Source organism: Vulpes lagopus, chromosome 11, assembly GCF_018345385.1.
Source record: "Vulpes lagopus strain Blue_001 chromosome 11, ASM1834538v1, whole genome shotgun sequence".
NCBI lineage: Eukaryota > Metazoa > Chordata > Mammalia > Carnivora > Canidae > Vulpes > Vulpes lagopus.
This window is the reverse complement of record NC_054834.1, coordinates 57,013,250-57,035,064: the sequence shown is the minus strand read 5'-3', so window position 1 is coordinate 57,035,064 and position 21,815 is coordinate 57,013,250. Positions and strand designations below refer to the sequence as shown.

The window sequence follows — 21,815 nt, the reverse complement described above, 5'->3', positions numbered from 1 at the left end:
ATGCACATCTTGGTTCCTTATTGAAATGTTCAGAGTCACAGAATCCATGATCTGGATCCTTAAAAATCCAGGGACTCTGGGAAAGCATTTTTCCTAACAAGAAAACACATGCTTTCTTTCAGAACTAGCATACAAATTCATTATTTAAAAAATTTTTCTGTATGACTTTGAAATATCTGGAGAGTAGAATTTTTAAGGAAATGAAAGTTATATAGTGCTTAACATCCTAAAACTAGCTAAATGGACATCGATGGCTCCATTTGATTACCCAGCATCTCAACGTCTTTGCTGTGTTTGGAGAATTTCTCATCTTGTGACTCTTAGTGGAAGGGAGAGACTACCTCCCCGGCTCCTTTGCAGCGAAAGCATTTGCATGTGACCCGGGCTTCTGCCCAGCAGACACACTCATACGATGCTTTGATGAGAGACAGGGCCAGTGGAGCCAACAAGTAGGAATTCTTGTGGCAACAATGGAGGGAATAGGAACAGCTTCATCTGTCTCCCGAAAGCAGCAGTGCTCCAATTAGCAGCAATGCCCATGCCCAGCAATAGAGACAGAAGTGGCCAAGTGCCCAGCACTGGCAGGGGAGGTATCTGGTTGAGACCAGTCTGGGCATGATTCGGTGTGTTGTTCTTGGCTGTGTAAATTCTAATCCTGGTTTATTGGCTCTTTGGGAGTTTTGTGAGCTGATCAATGCTTTTTAAATTCCCCCTCCCTCCTTTTTTCTTTTTCTTTTCTTCCTCTTTCCTCTCTCTCTCTCTCTTTTTCTCTACTAGCCAGAATCAATGTCTGTATTTTGCAAATAAGTACCCTCAAGTAAGAAGGAGGTTTCACTGATAGCTCTTTGCAGGTATATAGTGCCTTATAAAAGTGATTATTAGATTGAGTACTGGAACTGATAAGAGTAAAACAAACAGTGGTAGCAATGCCAAGTGCAAAGTCGTCCGTTCCGCTCAATTTAAAAAGCTTTATTCCCATGAGGATCATTTATATTACACGTGTGCCTGTGGGTGTGTATATATATGTATATATGCATGTATATATATATCACAAATAGAGAGTTCTTGGTTAGTGAGGTCCGCCTGTGTGGAAGACTCAAGGCTGTGATAGGTGTTCCACTTAGATCACTGAAAGGGTTCTTTTTTTCCTTTTGGGGACAGAGGAGGAGCTCCAGATGATTGAGCAGTCACAAAAGGTCATCAGACTTCCGTACTTCAATTACCACCTATTTTGTGCCTCATTGAAATACCAAATCTGATCACCCACTTCCCTTATAAATTCAATGAGTGTGTGTGTGTGTGTATTGATATTTTAGGTCATTCCTTCTATAGACACTCTTTCCTCCATCTTTTTGAGTTCTATTGCTCACAGTCCCAGATGCCTAGAAGTCCTCCTTCTTCTGGAAATCTCCTGTAACCAAAGGATAAAAATAGGGCGAGATCTACAGGTGCCATGTCCATACAAGGTACTTATGTATTTGCTTCCACATACCAGCTCAAACCAGAGTATTATATTCTCTCTTGCCCAAATATTCTTTCTTCTTCCTGTCCCTATGCAGTGTTCCGGTTGGGTTGCAAAACAAAGCAAATAGTTCATCTGTTCAAGATGTGTTTTCTGTTCAAGTCGTGTTTCAACTCTTGAAACACAAAGTAAGAAGGGTCACTTTATCAAGTTTAAAGGCCTGCATGTCTTCGTTCTCAGTTGAATCATACACTCAACTCCTAGTGGCTAGTGTCTGCTGAGTATGATATCAGGTATGGTTGCTCTTATTGATGAGGATTCACAGATCTGCACCAGTAGTTCTCAGTGTGGTCCCTGAACCAGCGGCATCCGCCTCATGGGGGAACACATTAGAAATGAAAATTCCCCGGGCTGCATGCCAAGCCTGCTGGATCAGAAACTCGAGGTTTGGGGGGGGGGGGGGGGGCGGGCAGGGAGGGTAGTCCAGAAAGCTTGCACAAGTCTGTCACGTGTTCTGATGCACACTCAAGTTTGAGAACCCCTTCTCTAGAATTATGGCTTTTAACGCTGCCTGTCTCTTTAGAATCAGCGCTATGAAAATAGCAAAGGCTGAGTTCCTCCACCAACAGCTTGAATCACAACCTCTTGTGGGGAGGCCCACGCGCTGGGAAATTTTAAAAACTCCCAGTTACTTCTGTTGAGAACCATTGATCTAACCACTCACAGTCAGCAGAGTCATGGATTCTAAGTAGCTCCAAAATAAAGTAAACTGACAGCATTTAGCACATAGACGTGTGTGCGTGCGCACACACACACAGGGTTACTGATAAGTAAAGAGTCATCTATAAATAATGCTGGCCATTATAATAGATACATTTCCAAAGTCCCGGTTGGGTACCATTAAATTTATTTCTTATCTATGACAGCCTAGTGCAGATCTGCGGGTCTCTGGTTCACGTAGCCACTCAGGAGGCCCAAGCTTCTTCCCTCTGTGGCTCCATCCTCCTCTAAGTCTTTGAAGCTCTTCCCATTTGGCTGGTCGATGAGCAGGGAGAGTGAAGATCTCAGGTTGTGTAGCCCCCTGAACTTCCTGGGAGGGTGTGAACCCAGAAAGAAGAAACCAAGAGGTCATTAGCAGTCAGCTCTGTTGCATCATCTGTGATTTTCTTCCAATAACTGTCAACAAACATCTTGAACAGATGAACTCCAAGTTTGGAAATAGATGGACTTTGCATTTTCAGTATTAGTATATGGACTTCCCATGCTTTTCTCTCTCTCTTTTTTTTTCAAGGATTTTATTATTTATTTGAGAGAGAGAAAGAGCATGAGCAGGGGAAGGGGCAGAGGGAGAAATAGACTCTCCGCTGAGCAGGGAGCCCAACACGAGGCTCCATCCCAGGACCCTGGGATCACGACCTGAGCTGATGGCAGACGCTTAACCAACTGAACCACCCAGGAACCCCACTTCCTGTGCTTTTCAAAAAGAAGGAAGACGGGGCACGTGGGTGGCTCAGTTGGTTGAGCCTTTGGCTCAGGTCATGATCCCGGGGTCCTGGGATCAGGCTCCCTGCTCAGTGGGGAATCTGCTTCTCCCTCTCCCTCTGCTCCTCCCCCACTCATGCTCCCTCTCAAATAAATAAATAAAATCTCCCCCCCCCTTTTTTTTAAAAGAAGGAAGATGAAGTTATATAGTTGGATATTTAAGTTGGATAAATTGGATACAGAAAAAGTGTGAATGTTTTGGGGACATAGCGAAAATAGCAGGTTTTGAGGAGAGAGTCACAATAAAGGAAAGAGGAGGAGGAGACTGTCAGAACCTTCCGGAAGTCAGGGAGAAAGTAACTGTACAAGTTTAGAAATAACTGAGATGTTTAACATAGGAAAGCCACCCGACAAGTATGTCTGTGAACGTTTCCATACACACATCTCCGTACATTCGGTCGAGCTCTCTAGATGTTGTGGGGTATGCAGCTTCTCAGCTGTGATAATCACTTGGCATCGGAATCTGCCAAAGCATTGGTGTGAGGTGCCTTCTGGGTCGTGTAATGGCAAGTTGAGGGCGGCCACGAGGGGCTGTGGGTGGTTAGGAAGAGCAGTGGTTCTGTGGGAGGCTGAGAGAGGTTTTTTACAAAGCTTTTGGTATTTTAGGAAACCATTTTAAGAGCTGACTTTTTCAAAGATGTGTCAACAGAGGTTTCAAAATTGGCCAGACATACATAATGGTTCCTAGGGCTAAGGCAAGTTAGCTACACCTCCTGGAATCAGAATTACGGTCTTCCTTTCTTTCTTTTAAATATTTTATTTTTTATTTATTCATGAAACAGACAGAGAGAGGCAGAGACACAGGCAGAGGGAGAAGCAGGCTCCTTGCAGGGAGCCCGATGCGGGACTTGATCCTGGGACTCCGGGATCACGCCCTGAGCTGAAGGCTGGTGCCCAACCACTGAGCCACCCAGGCGTCTCTATGGTCTTCTTTCATTCATTGATTCAAAAAAAGCATATAAAGGAGCTAATGTTTGCCAGAAATTGTCCTGCTCAGGTGTTGCACAAGTGATCAACGCAGAATAGTGGGCTCTGCCTTCCCTGAGCTTGCGGTCTGGTGAGGACGGCATAGGAGGAAGTGGGTCTCACAGTGCAGCATGGTAAATGCTGAGAGGAGTCCTAGAGGATGGCCAAGGTGGCCCTGACCTAGTCTTTGGAAGAAAGGGTGTATCGGTTACAACTGTGCTTGTCTACAAATAGGAAACTTCACTTCCCCATCTTAACCTCTGGTTTCAGGGGGAAGAGAACAGCAGCTTTAACACCCAGGAAGGTTATATTTCTAAAAGCAGGTGGTCTGGGGTTATATGGCAGCTCCACAATGCCACCAGGGCCTACTCAGTCATTCTTAGCATATGGATCACGTCCTCATGATTCCAAAACAGTTTTTTTTTAAAGATTTTATTTATTTATTCCTGAGAGACACACATAGAGAGGCAGAGACTCGGGCAGTGGGAGAAGCAGGCTCCCTGTGGGGAGCCCGATGTAGGACTCGATCCCAGGACCCCAGGATCACGCCCTGAGCCAAAGGCAGACGCTCAACTGCTGAGCCACCCAGGCATGCCCCCACAAATGGTTCTTGAGGTTCCAACATCAATTCTATATTCCAGGCAGTAAGAAGAGGAAGGGCAGATGGCAAAACGCCAGATGAACCTGTTGGATGTTTTCCAGAATCTCAATCCGACACCTTCTTACCGTTTTGGCCACAACTGTGTCTCGTGGCTCTTCTAGATATAGGGATGGTAAGAAATGTAGCTTTTGGCTTTGCCAACTCAGACTAAACTGGACTTCTGTCAATCAAGAGGAAGGCCAGGTGACGATGGGGAGTCCGATGCAGCAACTGGTTGGTACCCAAGGGCAGGGTAAGTGAGGAAGAGGGTGCCGTGTTCCTTGCCACTGCATTGTTGCCGTGGGGATGCTTGTGGTAGCTTTTGCAGTTACAGGTGATCACAAGGCTGGAGCAGGTTGGGGGGCTGCCTGAAACCACTTCCCCCTCGGTCCTGCAGAACCACCCCCCAAACATGTTAGGTGTGCTCAATGTCGGGATGCGACAGTAAACCAGAAAAACCCCTCGCCCCCAGGGACTTCACACTCAGTGAGGGAGGCCGAAAACACAATCATCTGCAGTTAAAGCACATCAGTGTGTTTTCACGTCATATGGATTCCTCGCAGTGAACTCTAAGGGGAAGCCGTGTGTGGTCTCATTATTTGGTTACAGACGCAGAAGGCCGGAGAGGGTAGAGGTTTGCCCGGGGCCAGGCTGCTGGGTAAGGGCGAAGGTTGGACTCGGGTCCAGGGCTTCGGCTTCCCCGGAGAGCACTCTCTCCTCTCGGCCCGTGGCCACGTCCTGCCTGGAGGGGCGTGAAGACCTGAGTGTTGCTGGGCTTGGGGTTGAGCAGCACTGGGCTGAAGCCTCCCTGGGGGGGAGGGAGGCGCGGAGGGAGGATGTGCTGGCGGCAGGCATCCGAGCAGCCACACCTGTTACCTCCCTGGATGCTGATGCTCTCCAGTTCTTACAAGAGCAAGCAGCGGGGCTTCCCATGATCAGGGGCTCCAGGAAGAAATTTCCAGGCCAACACCCGCAGGGATGGCACCTCTTCGGACTAGTTCTCTTTTTTCTGTCAAGCCCAGCTGGTCCCTTTCCCTCTGTGAGCGGTTTGGGGAGGTTGGCCTTATTACTAAAAGGTTGGCCTCTCAGCTCTCCTGGGGCCTCGTTGGCCATCAGTGGCCTGTCCTCTGGGCTCACGGTGGGGTTGCTCTGAGGCACCCCTCGTGGCAGTGAGGCCTGGCCTTGACCCATCCCACCCCACTTTCACTTTCACTTCGTTCCCCCCACACACACACACAGCTGGGGCATTTGCAGGGTTTCCCTCTTCCTGCCCCATCTTGGCAGCTGTGGCTTCAGTGTTAGATGCTAAAGGGAACATCCATGCTTCCCCCCCTGGGCCGACGCCAAAGTACTCAGCTGGGCACCACAGTGGGGCTTTAGGGAGGCTCCTGAGGGTGACTGTGTGGACAGGGCACCCTGGGCTGTGTCTTTCCACCAGCCGTCTTCCTGATCCTCCGAGGACTAGGGAGGACTGAGGACCCGCTTCAGGTTTCTCTCCTCTGGTGGGTCTTCCGCGCCCCGTGCTCGCCCGCTCCACCGCTAGGTGCTCGCAGAGTGGGAGGGTGCTTCCCCGCCACCCACACATCCCGGGCCTTAGCTCCGCACAGTGCAGGGGTCTGCTTCTATGTCTTTCTATTGCTCAGACTCCCCTTGACTGCGAGATCCTTGCATTCTCTGGGTCTAAAACAGGGCCCAGCACTTAGGAGGCCCTCAATACGTCCCGGGTAGATCCAGGACTCACTGGATCTTTTTCCATGTGGAAAAGGCTTTTGCCATGCTCTTGAGGTGCCTGAAGCTAAAGCGGCTGCCAGGTGGGACCCACGATGGTGTGTGCTGAGCACGGGGCGTATGCCCGGCAGGGCTCGGCCTTCCGCGTGCAACCCCCCCAGGCTCACAGTGACCCCCGATGAGGGAGGCGCGGTCCCCAGTTTGCTCACTAGGTAAGAGAGGGACTTGCTCAAGGCCCCACAGCCAGCAAGTGGTGGAAGGATTAGGGCTGTGGAGCTCCAGCCGTTGACCTTGGACTACTCAAGCCACCTCCTTGGGTGCCAGCTCCCCACCCTCCCAGCATCGAGCAAGGGCAAAAGATCCTCATGGGGATCAATTAGGCGGCGCGCCCTGACCCCAGACACCCGATCCTTGTCCGGATCTAACGTGAGAGCGAGAGGCGGGAAGAAGCACGGGGAACAGGAGCAGAGGCAAGGCCTAGGAAACTCTCCACGGAGAAGGTGCGCCCTCCTGACTGGCGAACAGGGGCTGGCCCACCCCGATCGCCCCAACACGTGCTGGCGGACACCCAGAGCCAGGGAGGGACGGCCGCCACCCGCTTCCAGCCACCGGAGGAGCAGAGTGGCTCCTGCTTATCACTCAAGGGGCGACGGAGATGGGGTCTCAGGAACACTCAGCTGGGGCTTTGGGAGCGGGGTGGTGCTTTCACTCCTACTCCCGAGAGCCAGCAAGCAGCAAGCGTCTGGGGGGGCTCGCTGTCACCCACACACGTCTCCCCTCTGTCCTGGAGCGGCCACGCTCTCTGCCACCGTCAGGGAGGGATTGGGAAACATCACCCCTTCCTCTTCTTCAAGGTAAAAGGAGTTTATGTGGCCGCAGAACGCCAGAGGTGTTAGGTCCCGCATCTCAGCGGATTTCCCCGCAGCCCGGGAAACACGCAGGCCTGTGAGCCGCTGTCAAGCGCCAAGCGACGGGGCTGCCCGAACCCTGGGCTACCCAGCCTCGGTGGCGTGGCCTTCTGTCTTGTAAGTGGGGTGCTGCTGGTGGCCACCTCATAGGACTGTTAGGGCTGGAGAAGCGACTGACGGGATCGGCACAACACCGGCCTGTGGCAGGTGCTAGGTGAGCATCGTTCCCACGATCCCATTTTACAGGAGAGGGAGACTGAGGCTCGGAGAGAGGAAGCGATCGGCCCCAGGGCACACAGCCAGTTGGCGGCACGATGGAGGTCCGATCTCTGTGACACAGTCTCCCTGCTTCCAGGCGCCTGATGATCTGGGGTGAGGAGGGTCCCCTCCTCCTCCCTCCTCCCCAGATGCCCATACCCCTTATCTTTTGGGCAAGACAAACAGGGACCTGGAAGAGAGGATTGAAAAGAAGTGGAGGAGGAAGGAGAGTCCTGCTTGCAGACCTTCTGCTGTGCGCCAGACCATCGGATCTGGGCTCTGCAAACTCGGAAAGAGCCGGCTAGTAACGGTCTGAGTCTATGGGGGCCGTGTGGCCCCTGTTTCGGCCGCTGACTTCCCCGGCTTGCAGCCCAGGGCCAGCCGCAGGAATACATAAGTAAAAGGGCGGGGCTGTGTTCCAATAAACTTGATGTCTGGACTCTGAAATTTGAATTTCATATAAATTCCGTGTATTGTGAAATAGTACTCTTCGTTTTATTTTTTACAGCCATTTAGAACTGTAAAAAAAATCCTTTTCAGCCAGACAAAAACAAGTGGCAGGCCAGGTACCTGAGGGCAGTAACTTGCTGACCCCAGACACAGAGGTTAGAGCCAATTCCTCCTCCCTGCACCTCCGAGGGAACTGAAGGTTGGCAGGGAGGGAGCGGGGGTGCGGGGCGGGGAACGGTGGCAGGTGGGGGGGGGGCGTGTGTCCCTAACAGGCCCAGGTCACAGGGGATCAGAGCAGAGCTTCGATTCAGATCCTCCGCTCTGCCCTCCTGCTCCATGATGCCCTCAGACCTGGAGGCTTCAGTTCTCTCCGCATTTGTCACCACCCCATGAAGACAGGGAAACTGAGGTCAGAGACAGGAAGTGATCTTCCCCAGGTCACACAGCCAGCTGGTGGCAGAATGAAGAACTGATCTCTGTCACATGGTCTTCCTGCTTCGAGGAAGGCCTTCCCCTTATGGGACCAGGGACACTTTCCTACTGGAGGTGCCCCTTGAACGTGTGGTGGTCCTTCAGGGAAGCAGCATCTGGCGGCCAATGTTCTCATGGGCTCCAGGCAGGTAGGTCATCAGGTGGGAAACCGAGGTCCTGACTTGGGGTGGGCGTGGGGCATGGGGTGTGGGACGTCTTCTGTCTCAGTAAAGCCTTCCTGGGCTCCGTGGCTCTGATAACAAGGCTCACTGTTCCCAGGGCTGTCCTTGACAAGAAGCTTGGGACGTCCGCATGGCATCACGGAATAATCCAGAAAGTGGTTTGGTCTTAAAGACATCATAGTGGGCAGGGGGCTACAAACGTGCAACGGGCGGGTCCGCAAGGTGCAAGAGGACCACGAGGTTTCCTGGAAGGTGCGACCAGGCCGGGAGGCTTCTTCAGGGGCCGCCTGACCTCCGTCTTGCTCTTCCCCATTCCATACATGTCAGACCCCGGGCTGGCCTTGGCTGAGCCAGCTGCAAGGGGCGGGGCGGGGGGGCAGTCGTCCGGCACTTCCTCCCAGGGGCACCCCTGACACCCAGGGGTGCCCTGGGCCTGAGCTACGGCTTCCAGCCTGGGGCTTCCTGTGCTCAGGTCTCAGCTTGTTTCCAATTCACCGGAAAGGAGAGCACCACGCCTTGTGCAATGGGTGCAGGCTGTTCTGGGAGCTTCTGCGCGCCTGCCTGAGGGAGGGGCCTGGGGCCCCAGGCGCCTGCCTGTTTATTCTGTGTCTCTTTAGAACAGTTGTTACAGAAATAAACACTCTCGAAGTAGGAAACTTAGGAAATAGGGGTAGGGCAAAGAAGGGACACACAAAAACCACCCATCGTCCTGCCTCCCAGAAGAGAGTTTGCTTTATTCATCCTCCCAGGCTGTGTGTGTGTGTGTGTGAGTGAGTGTGTGTGAGTGAGTGTGAGCTCCTTACCCAGATGGGACTGAGGATAAATTCTGCTTGGGGACTCTGCTGCTTCTTCATTTCACACTCTAGGGTGAGCACGTTTCCTTGTCAAAGCACTTTTTTTTTCCTGTGCCATCATTTTTGCCCAACATCTGTTTTTGGCAGGTCCTCTTTCAAAGACCCCTTGGCTCGGGGTCCCAGGTCCCAACCGGATCACAAGATCCCGCCCTTTTTAGGTGAGAAGGCTGGGGCGGGCTCTGTGGTTTTGAGTAATGGAGAAGCCCCGGGCTCACCGTGTGCAGCAGGAGCTCCTGCCCCAGCCCCACCCGCCCCTTGGAGCCACCTTAGACTAGTCACTTCCCCCCTCTGGGTCTCAGTTTCCTTACCTGTAAAACGGGATGGTTGGATAAAGGGCTTTGCCAGCCCTAAATGCTCAGTGACTAAGCCCTTGTGGATTTATAGCTTTCCAGAAGCCTCTGTTGGCTGCTGAGAGGAAGCTGCTTCCCACCGGCTCTAGGCTAGCCTGGCTGGGAGAGAGCTGGCCCCCGGGGTAGCCAGGGCCCTCGGCTAGGGGTCCCCAGGCCTCCGGGGGCCGCTGGCTTGCCTCCCCCTCCTTCTCGAGAGGGGGAGCTGCTCCTGGGCAGCACTGACCTCACAGCTCCTCTGCTTCTTGGTTGTAAGAGCCGGAGCCCAGGGCCAGCGGCTGTCAGCCCCAGTTTGGAACACAGACGACGCGACTGGACGGCAGGTGCAGCCGGGGCCAGTGCCGGGGCCGCGCTTTGTGGGGCCTGGAAGAGCCGAGGAGGAGCCTCGCGCCCTGGCCCGGCACCCGCCCTGCTCCCCGACTCCTCTGCCCTGGAGCAGCTGGGGCTTCTGTCCGTCTGTCTGGGAGAGGCCCCCGCTGCAACTTGGAGGTCCGGGCAGCAGTGTGTGGGGCTTCGAAGCGGGCGGGGCGCCGTGAGACACAAGCAGCGGGGGCCCTGTGTCCCCGAGGCTCCGACCGCGTGCCTTCCATGCCCGCCTGCAGGAATCACCAGCGCTACAGCCAGCGTGGCAACGTCGCCGCCCGCAGTCAGCGTCCCTACGCCAGGCCACGAGCCCAGTGTCTTCCTTGCTTCATCTTCAGTCCCCGCCGGACAGCTCCCAGGCCGAGGGCCACCTCTATGAGCCCCACTTTACAGGTGAGGATACCAGAGCCCGCAGGTGCAGCGCTGGGCCCAGGGCTCCCCAGCCTCCCGAGTTCGGGGCTGGGCTGTCCGCAGCCGGGCTTGCGCTGTAGGCCTTCCACCCTTCCCCTCCCCCAGTTTTGTGTCTCAGTTGGTTGGGATTCTCCCGCCGCCTTTCCAGCTTTTTCTTGTCTGCAGACATTCCCAGGGACCTCACAGTTCGATTGGTTCCAGGCACCCATGTGCCAGGTCCCCACCAGGCACGTACCCCAAATGTGTAAGGCTGGGTCCCCAAGCTTGGAAGTGCAAAATCTCACCGATGAGACAAGGGATGGAGATCCTGTGGCCCTAGGACTCCTTTGTCTTTCTCATGGCATCATAGAAAGGGCGCATGTTTGGGAGCTACGCCTACTTCCATTTGTTTTTAAGAAGAAGTTTTCTTTCTTTCTTTTTTTTTTACAATTTTATTTATTTATTCCTGAGAGACACAGAGAGAGAGGCAGAGACGCAGGCAGAGGGAGAAGCAGGCTCCATGCAGGGAGCCCGATGCGGGACTCGATCCCAGGACCCCGGGATCACACCCTGAGCGGAAGGCAGATGCTCTACCACGGAGCCACCCAGGTGCCCCTGCCTATTGCAATTGGAATGCCACCTCTGCCACTTACTAGCTGTGTGACTCTGGGCAGGTCTCTTACCCTTGCTGTGCTTGGGCTTGCACACCCGGTCAGCAGGGATGATACTGTCCCTTCTAATTGCTGACTCTGAGGGATTAAAGAGAATGTATATGAAGTTCCATCGTGAAGTAGATGCCTGATAAATGGTAGCTATTGTTATAGAGACTGAAAGACTAGGGTCCTGAGTCAGATGGCCTGGGTTTGATTCCACCTTATGTGCTCACCTGTGGCGTGACCCTGGATCATTTCCTTTTACCACTCTGAACCTCAGTTTCCTCCTCTGCAAAATGGGGATAACTATGGGCCTGTTGTAAGGAATAAATGAATACGCACATAGAGCAGAGGGAAAAAACATTCACCGGACACCTGCTATGTGCCTGACATATACTAACGGCCCCGCACCACTAATTTTATTGCTACTTAGCATCATTTTTTTCATTATTAGCATCATTTCATTGTTATCACCATTGCTATGAGTCATGCATCTGACTTGTGAGCTCAAAGCCACCCCACTGTCTCTCCTAGATGATCATCTTTCTGTTCACGATTTCAGAATCATTTTTAGTTTTTCTTTCCCCATCTACAATCACCCTGTCCCACCTGGAGTGTCTCTTCCATTAAAATTCTCGTTTCCATTCCCACTGGTATCAGACCTTCTCAGTCATTTATGCCTGATGTAAGGGAGTGACCCGCTGCTTTCCTGGGAGCTGTGATTCGCGTAGAGAGAAGGAAAAGACAGGATGGCTGCGGACACATGTTCTTTCACACTCACTTCCCCCTGCTTTGGTATTTCTGGTAGAAGCATCCAAAGCTTCACCTTAAACTTGGTTCTATCTACCCCCCTACTGAAACACAATCAATAGCTCCCGTGCTTTTTATTTTACACACAGACTCTTGAGGCTGAGATTCGAGACTGGCCCAAGCTTACTCTAGAGGAGTCATTGTGACTCACTTTCCACCTTGTGTTTTGCGTAAGTTGTCACTTTATCCTATTGATGGTAGTTCACTTGTCATTGCTTGGTTCGGGAACCAACCAACCAACTGTCCTAAGACATTTTGCATCAGTGGGATCTGAGGAGAGGTTTGCTCAGGTCTTCTGGGAAAGAAAAACCATTCTTTCCTCTCTCCCTCTGAACACGAAGAACCTATGCCCTGGATGTAGTTGGCAGCCAGCTTGCAACCGTGAGGATGGCCACCCTCAGGGCAGGGAGAGCACAGAGCAGAGCAGAACCAAGAGAAGAACAGAAAAACAGACATGGAGCCCTGATCAAACCACACCTGCAGTTCCCCTGCCTCTCGGGGCCTCCACGTATGAAATATCTTTTCTTACTGCTTAAGCCTGTTTGGGACATACTTTTATTACTTGCAGCTCAAAGAATCCTAACTGTCAGACCCACCTTCCCAGCTTTATCTGTGAATACAGAACAGCTTGCCAGTTCTGAACTTTTCCCACACCTTGGTGCCTTCATCCGTTCTTGTCTTCACCTGGAATGCTCTTCCCGGACTCTACTTGTTAAGGCCCCTTGCACTATTCAGAGTTCAATTTCAAACACACCAACTCACCTTCTTCTTCAGAAAGATTCCTTTTCTTTCTGGAACCCCAAGATCCTTTGTACCTGCCTGCGAGCACTAGAACATTCAGCTTTGTTATGCTCATTTACCTCCTTCGCTGGCGTGCATATTACATCGAGCTGTTTCCTTTGTATTATCTTTGAGTCTCTTGGTCTGGAGCCTGTCGTGTTCAGTAGATATTTGTTGCACAAAGATGTGGACTTCAGTGCAAACGATAACCAGATCTCCAATGATGGTAATAAAAATAATCATCGTTTTGTAAGGCAGAAAGGGACAAGATCTGTATGGGCTGAGTAGTAAGGAGAGGATTCTTAGGTCTTGAGATGTGTGTACCACCAGTGGACAGTAGAATTTGGACAGTCAGGGCTGGCGGGGACTCCTCCAGGGAAATGGCCAAGCAGTGTTTTTAAGTTCCTCCGGCCGTTACGGTGTGTTTGCCAGGTTCTCTGCACCTACTGGGAAATATGGTCTCGGTAATTAAATTCCTGTAGGTGGAAGCAGAGGAAAATAGGTTTTGTCTGAGTAGAAATGACATCTTCCCCTTTGTATGATTAAACGTGGCAGTTGGGAATGGCGTGGAAGTTTCTTGAGATGGTTCTAGAAAAACCAACCAAGTATGGGGGACGCCGGGGGCAGTGAAAGGATTACAGGCACTCCCTCCGTTTCAGTGGGCCTCCGTGTTCTAGGTTGTTATAAAGGGGCTTGTCCTCATAAGGTACTGTGACAGGCACATTGGTATATACTCACCAACTCTCTCATTTTCTGCCCAGGGCTGCTGCTCGACCAAAAAAAAAAAAATTCTGTGTTGAACCTGTACAAAAGAAATAAAGCTCTACTGTGCTAAGCCACTAAAAAAAAAAAGAAAGAAAAAGAAAAGAAAAAAGAAAGAAACAAAAAGAAAGAAAGAAAAAGAAAAGAAAAAAGAAAAAAAAGAACAGGGAGCCTGACATGATTTTGGGATCATGATCAGAGCTGCCGTTAGACACTTCACCTACTGAGCAAGAATGTGGTCTTCTTTGGTCTATTGTATCATCAACAGTCGGGTATTTGGATAAAATGGTAAGAAGCATTCTGTCTTGGGGTGGAAAAATAAATGTTGAGCTTTTCGGTAGCTAGCCAACCCTGCCCAATACAGGTAGTGAAGAGAGGCCTCGGCCAAATCTCTGGGCCTGCGTAGATGGTAGTTGCACCAAGACGACCAGTAAGTGACAAGAGAGGGGCCTTTACCTGATGGCCAGGGGAAAGGCAGCTAAGGAGGCCCTCACCCCCGGAAAGATCCAGCGTTCACTTGACTGGCCAGGGCAGTTGGCCCAGTTTCCTCCTGCTGGCTGCGGAGGGTCCTTGCTGGGCAGAGGCTGGGCAGTCTCTGAAGCTGACTCTGCTCCTGCTTTTAGGGTCCTATTATATTATGATCCTTCATCCAGGCCTCATGGACCTCCTCCCGGATAATCCCCCTCCTCCCCTCCTCACTACCCTACCTTTGTCCCATCCACTGTTTATAGGGAGGGGGTAAGTGCCTATTTCTTTATGTACAATCCAGCGCTGCGTATTATCAGACTTTAACACTTTTTTTTATTATGGTAAAAAAAATGCATAGCATAAATTTTGCCATCTCAACCATTTCTAAGTGTACAGTCTGGTGGTGTTCAGTACGTACACATTGCGGAGCGGCTAATCTCTAGAACATTCGCATCTTGCTGAGCTTGATTTCTTTACCCCCTGAACAACTCCTCGTTTTCCCTTCCCCGGCAATCACTACTTTCTTTTCTCTTTCTATGGATGTGACTACTCTAGATACTCACAGAAGTGGAATGACACACGGGTGATTGTCTTCCTGTGATGGGCTTATCTCATTGAGCGTGAAGCCCTCCAGATTCACCCATGCTGTAGCTTGCCTTTCTTTTAAGGCTGAACAGTGTTCCACTGGATCTTCCACATTTGGCCTATTCATTTACTCGTCAAGGAACACCCGCATTGCTTCCACCTTTTAGCTATTTTTACGGTGCTGAACACAGTTGCCTTCAATTCTTCTGTCTATAAACCTACACGTAGAATGGCTAGAGCACATGGGAACACTCTTTTGAATTTTTTGAGGAACCACCCTACTGGTTTACATAATGGCTGCACCGTTTCCTCTTCCCATCAACAGTGTCATCACAAGGGTTGCGGTGTCTTTGCCCCCTTGCCGGCACTTGTGACAGTGGCCATCCTAACGGGTGTGAGGGGACATTTCTCCATACTTTTAATTTGCATTCCCCTAAGGATGAGTGAGTGGTATTGAGCATCTTTTCTTTTTTTAATTTTTTTAAAAGATTTTATTTATTTATTCATAGAGATGCAGAGAGAGAGAGAGAGAGAGGCAGAGACACAGGCAGAGGGAGAAGCAGGCTCCATGCAGAGAGCCTGACATGGGACTTGATCCAGGGTCTCCAGGATCATGCCCTGGGCCACAGGCAGCGCTAAACTGCTCCGCCACCAGGGCTGCCCGAGCATCTTTTCTTTTGTTGGTTTAATCTCCTTAGGTTTGTATTTACATTGTCTCATTATATCTAGGGGTTCAAGAGGAACTCTTACCCTAGTGCTGAGATGTCTCCACTCTCCGGTCTTGCAAGGACTGCCTAGCTTTGCAAACAACTGTTCAAGGCTGGAAGGAGTCACACCTCAGGGCTGGGAGGAAAGGCTCACATTCTGAGGGTCATGCTCATGGGTTGCCAGGTTTACAGCCCTCTGTGGTCCCACGCGCTATCTCAGGCCTCACAGAGGCCTTGTGTGGTGCAGGAGGCAGATGAGGAGACAGAGTTTCAGAGCAGAGAACACAAAAATAGGACACTGGGTCTCTAAAATCACAACCTCTGAAGCAAATGCCTAGTGATGCGCAGTAGACATGGCTGGCTGCCCACCCAACATCCGTTCTCCCCTTCCCCTTGGGTCACAGCCCCACTTTTCTCAGTGTGTCCAGCCCATCTAGCTATGAATGGACCACCATGGGGGCACCATCCTCTTGCTTAAAGATTGGTTTAGTAATGGCCAGCACAGTGTGCAGGGCATTTTGGGGAGGAGGTCCTCATTCAAAACAGTGGAACAGACAGCATGGTCCCTTTTCTTTTTCTGGATGAGGTAATTCCCAGATGAGATGCCTGGGACTGCAGCCTGTACCTTAGGACCCCAAGCAGGACCAGTGTTAGGATGAAGTCAAGGGGCAGTTGACAGAGCAGAAAAAGAGAAAGAACCTGAGTTCAATATCACTGAGTAATAGTGATAATACCACCCTCTCGTGATGTGAAATGATAGATCTCTATTACCTGAGCCGATTTGAACAGGGGGTTTTGGCTTTTGTTTGGGGTTTTGTTGTTGTTGTTGTTGTTGTTATTTTTGTTGTTCCTGACGTAATCTAATCCTATTATGTGATGGAGGGAATTGCAAACTGATAGAAAAGCAAGGTGAAACGTGATGCAAGGGCCACCGACGACAGAGCTACATCCCCATCTTGGGGGGGTGCCAGCTGTGGGCCAACACTGTCCCGGGGACAGAGACTGGCTATTCCTGGGGGTTACGGGGAGGGCCAAGGGAGGAGGAGGGACAGAGTGGGCCCAACCATAGCTGTGAGACGGTAGTAAAGGTCCAAATGGTGAGACTGAACCTGTCATCTTCATGTCCAGCAGGTCAGTATGGGACCAAATATTGGGTCTGAAAAGAAACCTGCTGTCCCCGGGCCTGATATTCCCATGCCCAGGAACTGCAGCTGAAAACACTCCCGGCCTCTCTGGCCATCCTTTGTGTCCTCCTCTCTGACAGTGAGTTTGGAGAAAGACCGAATGTTCTCCACGCAGCTCCTCCCCGCCTCTTCTGGATGGGCCTTGTGTAGCAGGGTCCCTTCCAGGCCCCGTGTACTTCCTGGCAGGTGGGGGAGCCTGAAGGGTGTTTTGGGGTGAGGGGGGTGCTGCAAGCTCATTTCGGGGGCAGTGTTTGAAAGTCCCCTGTGGCTGCATATTTTCGCCACAGTCTTTTCTTCCCCTGCTCCTGTGGGTAAAGGTATCTTCGCCTCCATCTACCTGACTCCTGAGTATACTTCCAGTTTGGTTCTGAACTCAGGAAGGAAGGCAGGTGGCACTATTCATTCGATCCCTACACCTCGACCCAGACCGCAAAATTAGTGAGTAGCTAATTTTTTTAAAAAAATATTTTATTTATTTACTTTAGAGAGAGTGAGAGAGAGAGTGTGTGAGTGGAAGGAGAGCAGAAGGAGGAGGAGAGAGAGAGACTCTCCAGCAGACTCCCCACCGAGCACAGAGCCTGATGCGGGGCTCGATCTCACGACCCATGAGAGATCATGACCTGAGCTGAAACCAAGAGTCGGATGCTTAACTGACTGAGCCACCCAGGAGCCCCAGGGCTGGCCTCACATTTGCTAGTCTCCCCCCATCTGATGGGATGCCCTGCAGGATGGGGAAGGGGGCGTTTTAATACACCTGAGGTCGTCTGGGGCCAGGGTCCCACAAAGGCCTTGAAAGAAGCTTGAAAGAGATCAAGCAGGACTGAGGTTTGGCTAAAGTCTCACACTCGGGAGGGACACATTTGTGAAGGGAGCAAGTGGCACAGTTGGGAGCTATCAGTGAAGCAAGATCTAAAGCAATCCGAGCTGCTGCATTATTGCAAACCAGGTCAAATCCGCCTCGAGAAAACATTTAACCTTTCAGCCATGTGCTGTTGGGTCAGCTTAGTCTAAAGGAAGAGAAAAACAGTGTGAGTGCAGGGATAGTCGTCGCAGCCATGGGACGCGTCCTCGGAACAGCTGCAGTATATGGAATATATGGTATTTTCCTTTATTCAGTCCTCATGTCAACCATATGGACTAAGGATTATATTTGCCTTGTTCTACGTCTGAGAAAATGGAGACTTAGAAAGCTTGTCCAAGGTTTACTCAGCTAGCAAGGGCCAAAGCTGGGTTTTTAACCCTATAGGGACTCCACTCTTAATAACAACTCCATATTGCAATCAAACTGTTCCAACCAGATAGCTTTTTAAGGAAATAATTCCATGGAAGCAAGAAGTCACACGCATAGAAATTTCCAGTAGAATGTTCTATATAATCGTGACCAGAGGAAGCAACTTCAACATACAGCAGCAAGGAAATATTTTAATACATTAAGCTGTATCCAATCAGTGGAATGTTGGACATAATTTTAAAATAGTAATTCTGGGGACACGGGGGCGGGCAGAGTCGGTTAAGTGTCCGACTCTTGGTTTCAGCTCAGGTGTGATCTCAGGGTTTCGAGATTGAGCCCCGCGTCAGTCTCCCTGCTGAGTGTGGAGTCTGAGACTCTCTCTCCCCCCCGCTCCCTGCCCCCTAAATAAATTAATTAATCTCTTTCAATAGATAAATCTTTAAAAAAAATTTTTTTTAAGTAGTAATTCTGGAATTTGTGCTGGGAAGTGAGCACTATAGAATAAACCCTAGGGGACCAAAGTGGGCGGAGAATGGTATGTACACCACGATGGCAATAGTTAGAAAAAACCCCAATCTGCCCATATGTGATCTAAAACTGGAGGGAGAAAAGGGAAAACACATCTTGTGCAACATAACTTTTAATAACAAGTGGAACCTGGGTGATTTTTGTTTTGTCTTCCTCCCAAAAGCATTTTCAACATTGCAGAGGCACCGCCTTGGCAATAAAAGCAAAACAGATCTGTTTGGGCCACTGCAGGTGGAATCGCAGCTGGCTCCCTGGTGGGAGAGGGCTTGCCGGGCCCAGGTGGGGAGAGGGCTCCCTGGTGGGGAGAGGGCTCACTGGTGGGAGAGGGCTCCCTGGGCCTGGGTGGGGAGAGGGCTCACTGGTGGGAGTGGGTTCCCTGGCCTGGGTAGGGAGAGGGCTCACTGGTGGGAGAGGACTCCCTGGGCCTGGGTGGGGAGAGGGCTCACTGGTGGGAGTGGGCTCCCTGGGCCTGGGTAGGGAGAGGGCTCACTGGTGGGAGAGGGCTCCCTGGGCCTGGGTAGGGAGAGGGCTCACCAGGCCCAAGTGGGGAGAGGGCCCACCGGGCCCGGGTTGGAGCTCAGTGTGGCTCAGCCTGCATGGGACCCGCAGCCATAGGCCTGACCTGGAGGAGGCTGTCGTGGGCTCCTCCTCATCTCCTGCGCCAGGTCCCCTTTACTTGGAGGGGACACCGCGGCCTGAGGCTGCTGTGCCCCCCACAAGGAGAGGAACCTGCCCTGACTCCAGGCAGCCTGAGTCCCGAGGGCAACCTAGTGGGAGCTTCTCCGGGACTTGCCCACTGGTGGTGTCACCGACAGGTGGGCACAGGCAGGATGAAGCCGAGGTGGAGACACACACACCGTAGACTTTTCTAGAGGGAATGAGATGCAAAGGAGTGAAGGGCAGGAAAGAGGAAAGCAGAGGCCAGGTGACCAGGCGCTGCAGGGGGCCTTTCTCGGATGGTTCAAAAAGGAAAAAGCAGGGGTCTACGGCCGCCTGGGGCCCGGGGTGCAGGGAGGGACTGGGGGCTCTGACAGGAGCGTCTCGAGGTCCCCAGGCCTTGTGTCAGCGGCCACAGCTCAGGGCTCGGGGAGGTGGCCACAAGGCCTCCGCGGAGGACACAGCCAGGGCCAGAGAGGCCTGTCACTACTTTGGACGGGAGCCCAGTGCCGGGAGAGCCGATCTGTGGGGGTACGTGGCCCCTGTCCTGGGGGGCCCTCGCCCCTCGAGCCCAGGCCTGGATCAATACATCCTTGCCGCCCGAGCAAGGGCGAGCCAGGCCCGTCGGGCCTGGGAGGGGGGACGGCGGCTGCCTCAAAGGCCGGATGAGGCACCCTGAGGCCCAGGCCCCCTCTCTTTCTGGGGCGGCCCTCTGGGTCCCCCTGAGTGCTCACAGTTCCCCTGCCTTTGCCCAACCTACCGTCGCGGGGGCAGACTTGGGGGAGGAATGGTCTTCGAGGCGTATGACCGCCCAGGCCAACGTGACCACGAAGGCTTCAAGGGGTCAGAGGGCAGACGCTGGAGCATCACTGATAGAAACTTCTCTGAACAATGTCATGTGGTAGGCCTGCCTCCCGCTGCCCAGATTTTGGTCACCCTCCCCAGCATTTCTTTTCAGAGCCACTTCCAGCACTTATAGGGACAGGGCCACAGGCCCAGCCGCCCCATTTCCTGTAGGCCTGGGGTCTGTGAGGACGGGAGGGACTTCCTTCCCAGTTCTACTGCGGGCAGACTGGGTCCCCCAGGGTGTGGGGGAGACTGCCCTCAGGACTAGGGTGCTCCCCTGGAGGTGATGTCACAGCTCCCCAGAGTGTGTGTGGGGGGGATGGGGGGGTGCGCTCCATCCATACATCTCCCTATGCCAGGAATGTGGACTGCATCCTGATATGTTTTTCAAATATTACATTTACAAACCTCTAGTGCAGAAAATTGGGAATCATCAAGACTGTAATAACGGTATCGTAGTTACGTTCCTTCAAAGAGCCCTTCTCCTTTAGAAATACATGTTGACATATTTACTTACTTTTTAAAAAGATTTTATTTATTCATGAGAGACACACAGAGAGAGAGAGAGAGAGAGGCAGAGACACAGGCAGAGGGAGAAGCAGGCTCCATGCAGGGAGCCCGACGCAGGACTCGATCTCAGGTCTCCAGGATCAAGCCCTGGGCTGAAGGCGGCGCTAAGGCTGAAGGCTGAAGGCGGCAACCCCACCCGGGCTGCCAGACATATTTACTTATAAAGAAGATATGATGTCTGGAATTTGTTTCAAAATAATCAGGTGGTGAGGAAGGAAGTAGGAGGTGCAGATAGATAAAGCGGGTCATGAGTTGGTAATTGTTTAAACTACGTGATGTGTGTGTGAAAATGTATTACACTCCTTTTCATAAAAAAGAAAAGAAAAGGAGGGGTCAGTGGTCAAATCATTTTGGGAAAAGCTGCATACCATGGCCCCCCTCTTGGAAACTTACAGTGTGTGTTGCTGCTAGATTTTACATTGCTAGAGAACAGGGACTACGGGGGGGTGTGGACCATAGTCCATAGTGCCCAGCACGGTGTCCAATGCTTACAATCCCCCAAGAAATGGCTGACTTGTGAAAAAACAAGTAAAAGCAGTTAGAACAAGGACACCTATTCACCTCTTTTAACCTAGTGTTTCCCAAACGTATTTATTTATGAAAAGCCTTTCATTGAGGAGCACCCTTATATTAAAATCCCTTGAAATTCATATTTTGAGAAATGGTCTCAGAGCAGTCTATAAATAGTATTTAAAAAAAAAAAAAAAAAACCTAGTCTCACCAGGTCCCAGTGAGTTGGCCGAGAAAAGCCACAGGTTTGTAGCCTAAGACTACATGGACCGTTTCCTGCCTATAAACTGTGTTCAAGTTCCCAGCGGGCTGGTTTTGGAGTCAAGAAAGTCCACTCTCTTTCTTTTTGCCCCAAACCTTCTCCTGGTATCTGTAAGTGGGAGACAAGGAGAAGAGTGAACAGGGCTCCTGTAGGGGTAGGTGCGCTCAGTGGGGGAGGTCAGACTGGTGTCTCCTTTCTCATGGTTGCAGCATCGTAGGTGAAGGGAGCCCGGGGAGAAAGTGAAGGTGCGGATGCAAACCCGGCCGTCTACTTGAGGATGTCTACCTCGGGAGGAGGAATGCAGAAAAGGACTCAGAAGAGGAGCCAGGGATGGACTCAACTCCGCTTTCTACCCACCCTCCCTTGGACTCACAGCAGGACTCCGTTTCCCAGCTTCCCTTGTGGTTCAGGGAGTCCTGAATGGAGGTGATGCTCCCTTTTTCAGGCCTGCTCCTTTGGGGGGGCAAGCCCCCCCCAACATCCTTCATGCTCTTTGTCCTTCTATTGACTGAATGGGAATGCCCCCAGCTGATTTGGAAGTCATGCATTGAGGATTACAGAGCCTCCGTCAGCCTGAATCCTCCATCCTCCCCACCATCCTACCCATCCAGAAACCTTTATGAGTACGAGATGATTCAAAAATAAATTTCGATGTTTTTGAGGCATTCTACATTTCTGAGTACTTTGTCAGTAGCTAAATT

At 51.6% G+C, this 21,815-nt stretch overlaps 1 protein-coding gene across 1 annotated transcript in view; it reads left to right on the top strand.

The window, feature by feature from the left end:
- PDHX (pyruvate dehydrogenase complex component X) overlaps window positions 1-21,372 on the top strand; it is a 174,637-nt gene extending 153,265 nt beyond the window's left edge. Inside the window, exon 13 of the mRNA XM_041723350.1 lies at window positions 21,324-21,372. Coding sequence (XP_041579284.1) covers window positions 21,324-21,357 — 34 coding nt within the window. The 3' untranslated portion in view covers window positions 21,358-21,372. The remainder of the gene's footprint in view (window positions 1-21,323) is intronic.
- Window positions 21,373-21,815: the final 443 nt, after the last annotated feature.